The following is a 6,789-nucleotide window of genomic DNA, read 5'->3' as shown; positions in this document are numbered from 1 at the left end:
CGCAACAAGTTTTTGGCGCCGTTGCCGGGGAACGGTGTTCTGTCATTTAACGAAATATTCTTATATATGATTTACAGTTTATTTTAATTAAGATACTTATTATTTCAAAATTTTGCAGGAATACATAATTTACGTACCTCATACGCCAAGTACCAGATCTTCAAACAGTGAATTAGAGGATTATCAGCCTGAGATTGAACAGTTTCTTTCACAACAAAAGAAGAAAAAGAAAACAAGAAATTCAAGAGTCATGGGTGATGGAAATCCGCCACAGTGGTTGATAGACTATGTTACTCCAAGTTTAAACGGTTCACAAAAAGGAGTAGTACGTCCACTGGTAAATGCTAACCAGTTTGAGATTAAACCTGCTTTATGACAAATGATCCAAAATAGTGTTCAATTTTACGGATTACCGAATGAGGATCCTAACTCGCATATAGCTAGTTTTCTTGAGATTTGTGATACATTTAAGATGAATTCAGTACCAGCAGACGCTATTAAGTTACGTCTATTTCCATTCACATTGAAAGATAAGGCAAAAGCTTGGTTGAATTCATTACCACCAAATTCTATCACTACCTGGGAACAACTAGCCCAAGCTTTCCTGTCTAAATACTTCCCACTAGCAAAAATCGCTAGGCTTATCAAAGAAATAACCTCATTTACCCAACATGAAAATGAATCCCTATATGAGGCGTGGGATCGCTATAAAGAACTCCAACGAGTTTGCCCACACCATGGTCTTCCCCAAAATATATTGATTCAAACTTTCTACAATGGGGTAACACCTTCTATAAGAGGAACTATAGATGCTATGGTAGGGGGATCATTAATGAAGAAGACTACTAATGATGCAATTGAGTTACTAGAAGAGATGGCCAACAATAATAGCATATGGCCAACCGAAAGGACTCAGGTAAGTCATTCTACTGCTAATAATGAGTCATCTTCTTCCTCAAAGAATTCGGTAAAGAAAGTGCATGAATTAGATCCCTTAACTATGATGCAAGCACAGATTTCTGCTTTGTCATATAAAATTGATAACTTAAACATAAATAAATCAACATCTCTTATTTGTGACAATTGCGGTCAAAATGGGCATGTGTTAAATGAATGTAATTATAAGCATCCGATTATGGAGAAACAAGTGAATTATGTTCAAGGACAAGTTCGCGGTCCATATTCGAATACTTATAATGCTGAAAATCATAATTATCATAATTCCTTTTAGAGAAACCATGATAATCAAGATAGGGGCAATCAGGTTAGTCAATCTCAAGATAGACTAGGACAATTGACTAGTAAAATTGATAAATTTTTGGAGGGAATTAACCAAAAAATGAGTAGTCAAGATGATAGTTTTAAATGGTTAGAATCAAAGTTTGACAAGTTATTCAAAAACCATTCATCATCCATACATAACTTGGAGGTACAAGTAGGGCAGCTTGCAAATGCTATTTCCTCACGTGAAGTGGGAAATCTTCCTAGTAATACAGAAAAGAATCCTAGGGAAAGTGTAAGTGCCATTGCCTTACGAAGTGGAAAAATAGTAGATAAAGTAGTTCCTTCGGGTATTGATGCTAATGTTTTGAATAAAACAACTGTGGAGCCGGTTTGTGAACCGAGCATTGAAGTGAATAGTGCAGGATCAAAAGAACAAAAAAAAGGAAAGGACAAGGAAAAGGATAATGTTAAAGCTTATCAATCTAGGCCACCTTTTCCACAAAGGCTAAAGAATCAAGAGCAAGATAAGCAGTTCTTAAATTTTATTGATAAATTGAAAAATTTGCATATCAACATGTCACTCATGGAAGCTATTACACAAATTCCAAACTATGGTAAGTTCCTTAAAGAATTGATCTCGAAGAAACGTAGTTGGGAAGATGTGTCAATAGTCACTCCGACTGAGGATTGTAGTTCCATAATCTCAAGTAAGTTACCTACTAAACTCAAGGATCTAGGAAGTTTCACTATACCATGCAAATTAGGTAAAGTAGATTTTCCTAGATGCCTTTGTGATTTAGGAGCAAGTATTAATTCGATGCCATTATCTCTCTTTAAGAAATTGGGTTTAGAAGCTGAAGTTAAGAGAACTAATATGGTTTTACAACTTGCTGACCAATCTATTAAAAGACCCCATGGTATCATTGAGGATGTACTTGTTAAGGTTGACAAATTTATTTTTCCAACTGATTTTGTCATACTTGATTTTGTTTATGATAAAAATTGTCCTCTTATTTTAGGAAGACCATTTATGAACACAGGGAGGGCATTAATTGATGTTTCAGAAGGAAAATTAGTCCTTAGGATAGGTGATGATGTCATTGAGTTTCATATAGACAAAGCTATGAAATATCCTATGGATGAGGGAAATTGCATAATGATTGACATAGTTGATGCATGCATACAGGAAATGTTTGCCTTGGAAAATAGTGAAAAATATGAGGAAGAAAATGCAAACATTAAAGAAGATGAGTTTATAAATTTAAGACCTGAAATGTTACTTAGGGAGCATGAGCCTTTGCCACCATCAATTGAAAGTCCACCAATAGTAGACCTTAAAGAGTTACCGAGTCATTTACGATATGCTTTCTTAGGTTAAGATCACACACTTCCTATAATTATTTCTAACAAATTAACTATAGATCAAGAAAATGACTTGTTAAAAATTGTTAGAAATAGGATTAAGAGTATAGGATGGTAAATTTCTGACCTTAAAGGGATAAGTCCAAATCGAGTCATGCATTACATCAATCTTGAAGATGGACATATACCTAAGGCAGAAAGACAAAGGAGACTTAATCCTAATATGAAAGAAGTAGTGAAGAAAGAAATTATCAAGTTATTAGATGCATGAATAATATACCCAATTTCAGATAGCCAATGGGTTAGTCCAATTCAATGTGTGCCTAAAAAGGGAGGAATGACTATAGTAAAAAATGAAAATGGTGAACTAATCCCTACTAGAACCACTACAGGTTGAAGGGTATGTATTGATTATAGGAAACTCAATTCAGCCACAAGAAAAGATCATTTTCCATTACCATTCATAGATCAAATGTTAGAACGAATTGCTGGTCATGCTTTCCATTGTTTTCTCGATAGATATTCTGGATATTTTCAGATTTATATCTTTCCGAATGACCAAGAGAAAACCACATTTACTTGTCCATTTGGTACATTTGCATATAGACGCATGCCTTTTGGATTATGCAATGCACCTGCAACATTTCAACGTTGCATGACTGCGATTTTTAATGACTACATAGAGGAAATTGTGGATGTATTCATGGATGACTTTTCTGTTTATGGTGATTCATTTGAAAGTTGTTTGAAAAATTTAGATCTTGTATTGTCAAGATGTGAAAGTGCTAACTTGGTTTTAAATTGGGAGAAATGCCACTTTATGGTTGATGAAGGCATTGTTTTAGGGCACAAAATAGGTAAGGAAGGAATCTAGACAGATAGGGCAAAGATAGAAGCCATAGAAAAGTTACCTCCTCCCACTACGGTTAAAGGGATAAGATCTTTTCTAGGCCATGCGAGATTTTATAGAAGGTTTATAAAAAAATTTTCTATCATTGCTAAACCTCTAACTAGCTTACTTATTAAAGATGCATCCTTTGATTTTTCTCCAGAATGTTTGAGAGCTTTTAATACTTTGAAGAATGCATTAGTGAGTGCACCTATTTTGGCAAAACCCAATTGGGGATTACCATTTGAAATAATGTGTGATGCTAGTGATGTTGCTGTTGGTTGTGTTTTAGGCCAAGACATGATAAGAAATTGCATGTGATATACTATGCTAGCCATGTTCTAACTAGTACTCAAATGAATTATACAACTACTGAGAAAGAAATGTTGGCTGTGGTATATGCATGTGATAAATTCAGATCATATTTGTTAGGAGCCAAAGTCATAATCTATACTGATCATTCTGCATTGAAATACCTATTTGCTAAGAAAGATGCAAAACCACGTCTTATTAGATGGGTATTATTATTGCAAGAATTTGACATTGAAATTAAGGACAAAAAGGGTTCCGAAAATTTAGTTGCTGATCATTTATCACATTTGGAAAATGAAGAAGGACCAATAGGAGAATCTACAATTATAAATGAAAGTTTTCCGGATGAAAATTTAATGTTAGTAAAACATGTTCACACACCTTGGTATGCTGACATTGCAAATTTTCTAGCTTCTAACATAATACCTCTAGATATGACTTATGCACAACGAAAGAAGTTCTATGCAGATGCTAAAAATTTCTTATGGAATGAAACATTCTTGTTTAAGATATGTATGGACGGTATGATTAGAAGGTATGTAGGGGAAACAGAAATACAAGATATACTTATGCATTGTCACTCTAGTCCATATGGAGGGCATCATGGAGCGAATAAAACTACTTCAAAAGTTTTGGAAAGTGGCTTTTATTGGCCTACTTTATTTCAAGATGCACGTATATTTGTCTCTCATTGTGACAGGTGTCACAGGGTTGGTAACATAAGTCGGAAAGATGAAATGCCTTTATCCAACATACTTGAGGTAGAAATATTCGATGTATGGGGAATCGACTTTATGGGACCCTTACCTATTTCACAAGGTAAAAGTTATATCTTAGTAGCTGTCGACTATGTTTCCAAATGGGTGGAAGCACAAGCTTGTGTCACAAACAACGCCAATACAGTAGTCAAATTCTTAAAAGCACTATTTACCAAATTTGGAGTTCCAAGGGCAATCATAAGTGACGGAGGTACGCACTTTTTAAATAAATCCTTTGAAAGCCTTTTGAGAAAATATGGAGTACACCACAAGGTATCTACCCCATATCATCCACAAACTAGTGGTCAAGTGGAAATTTCAAATCGTGAGCTTAAGTGGATTTTGGAAAAAACTGTCAATTCATCACGGAAGGATTGGTCACTTAAGCTCGATGATGCACTTTGAGCATATAGAACGGCATTTAAGACACCAATTTGGATGTCTTCATACCGTTTAATTTATGGTAAGGCCTGTCGCCTACCCCTAGAATTAGAGTATAAGGCATACTGGGCAATAAAGTCTTTGAATTTTGATTTAAGCAAGGCTGGCTACAAAAGGAGACTTCAGTTAAATGAACTTGATGAGATCAGATTATTAGCATATGAAAATGCTAAGTTGTATAAGGAAAGAACTAAGAAATGGCATGATAATCAGATTCAAATCAAATCATTTAAAGAAGGAGACAAAGTGTTGTTATTTAATTCAAGACTACGCCTATTTCCTGGAAAATTGAAGTCAAGATGGAGTGGACCATTTGAGGTAATCAAAGTTTCAGATCATGGAGCATTAGAATTGAAAAATCTATCTAATGGTTCCACATTTATGGTCAATGGCCAAAGGTGTAAGCTTTATTTGGTTGATAAGATTAATGATCCATCACAAGTAACATTTTGAATCAACACAATAGGTATGTATAATATCAATAACTAATTAATATACTTTGTTTATTATAACTTACTATTTTATTAATTGTTTCAAAAAAAAAAAAAAAAGAGGGAACTCATCAAAAGTCAAGTGTGCAGGAAATTTATTTTTTGTAGGGAACCAAATTCGCGAGCGCGAATATAGAAGGCGCGAGCGCAATTGTTGCAAAAAAAAGAGACAGAAGGTTTTTAACCAACATTCGCGATCGCGACAATATAAAGCGCGATTGCAAGTTCTCCACAAAGACAGTCAGAAGCCTCAAGATCCCCTCTCGCGGTCGCAACACTATAACCTCGCGAGCGCGAGTTCACTGCAACACAAGTCAGAAGCATTGAGATGTACTTTCGCGATAGCAATCATATCAAGCACGGGCGCGATTAGGGTACAACAGAGGTCAGAAGCACGGAGATAACCATTCGCGAGCTGTGAATGGCATACGCGATCGTGACTCCAGCAAATTACTGGCGCGACACCAACAATTACTGGCGCGATTTTCCAACGGTCAGAACTCTCAACTGCCCTCTCACATTCAAATTCAATTCTTCTCCTTCCCAAGGTATTCAAACCTACAAAAACTGCAAATAACCTTTCAAATCCAATCAAAACTCTTCCTTTTCAACTTGCCCATTAACTACTCAACCCTATCTTTCCCTAAATTCATCTATATAAGAGTTTCCATTCCCCTCTTTACAAACCCCCAAACTTTATCAGTGCAAAATCAATTCCCAGCAACCCCCTTTTCTGTGTGACTTGAATGAAAAATCTCTATCCAAACTCTCACAATGCCATTCAAACAAAAAGCCAAGAAGAACAAGGAAGGATCTTCCTCCTCTGCACTAGCACGAAGGGATTTGGCCTCCAGGTATAAGGCTCCTTTCCCTATATATACTATGGAGGAAGGAGAACGTTTCACCTGCCTTGCCAAATGCAATTTCACAGGTATGTATCTTCTTGACTAAAACTTTTTACAGAATACTAGCATTTTAGAGAAAGTTCAAGAATATTTGAAAACTCTGAACTTTGAAATATTTAGTCAATTGAAAATTCCTAAGAATGCTAAATTGAGTTTAGAATTATTGACTACCATTGATTGGGTAGATGACACTGAAATGGCCATCAAATTTAGAGTGGATGGAGAGGAATTAACTGTGGATTATGATAAAATGCACCAATGGTTAGGATTCCCCAGAAATGGATTTGCGTCTAAACCGAAAGGTTGGAATGCGACTTCCATTTGGGAAATGCTGACGGGTCAATCGTCTTTTACTCCTCGAAATGCCGGAAACAAATGGATTAAGGATGAGAGTATTTTATACCTGC

General features: G+C 35.6%; 1 protein-coding gene and 1 non-coding gene across 2 annotated transcripts; one reads left to right on the top strand and one right to left on the bottom strand.

Annotated features, from left to right (window-relative positions):
- Nucleotides 1-379: 379 nt before the first annotated feature.
- Nucleotides 380-2,602, top strand: LOC149498361 (uncharacterized). The gene is made up of 3 exons (XM_089717302.1): nucleotides 380-916; nucleotides 1,232-2,141; nucleotides 2,265-2,602. Exons 1-3 carry the CDS (start codon nucleotides 380-382, stop codon nucleotides 2,600-2,602), a joined length of 1,785 nt encoding a protein of 594 aa, XP_089573428.1.
- On the bottom strand, nucleotides 638-744 carry LOC149498362 (small nucleolar RNA R71). The gene has a single exon (XR_016319843.1). It is a non-coding gene; the product is annotated as a small nucleolar RNA R71 (small nucleolar RNA).
- Nucleotides 2,603-6,789: the final 4,187 nt, after the last annotated feature.

This window comes from Jatropha curcas, chromosome 2 (assembly GCF_041381405.1).
Source record: "Jatropha curcas cultivar XTBG-Jc1 chromosome 2, XTBG_Jcur_1.0, whole genome shotgun sequence".
NCBI classification, from domain to species: domain Eukaryota; kingdom Viridiplantae; phylum Streptophyta; class Magnoliopsida; order Malpighiales; family Euphorbiaceae; genus Jatropha; species Jatropha curcas.
Note: the sequence above shows the minus strand (reverse complement) of the source record. Positions and strands in the feature narration are given on the sequence as shown.

What these genes read in the sequence shown, in the direction of transcription:
- LOC149498361 (XM_089717302.1), top strand. Translation starts at nt 380, where the DNA reads ATGATCCAAAATAGTGTTCAATTTTACGGATTACCGAATGAGGATCCT. An exon ending in GGCCAACCGAAAGGACTCAG is followed by an intron (nt 917 to 1,231) that starts GTAAGTCATTCT and finishes AATTCCTTTTAG; the next exon opens with AGAAACCATGATAATCAAGA. An exon ending in ATCTATTAAAAGACCCCATG is followed by an intron (nt 2,142 to 2,264) that starts GTATCATTGAGG and finishes TTATGAACACAG; the next exon opens with GGAGGGCATTAATTGATGTT.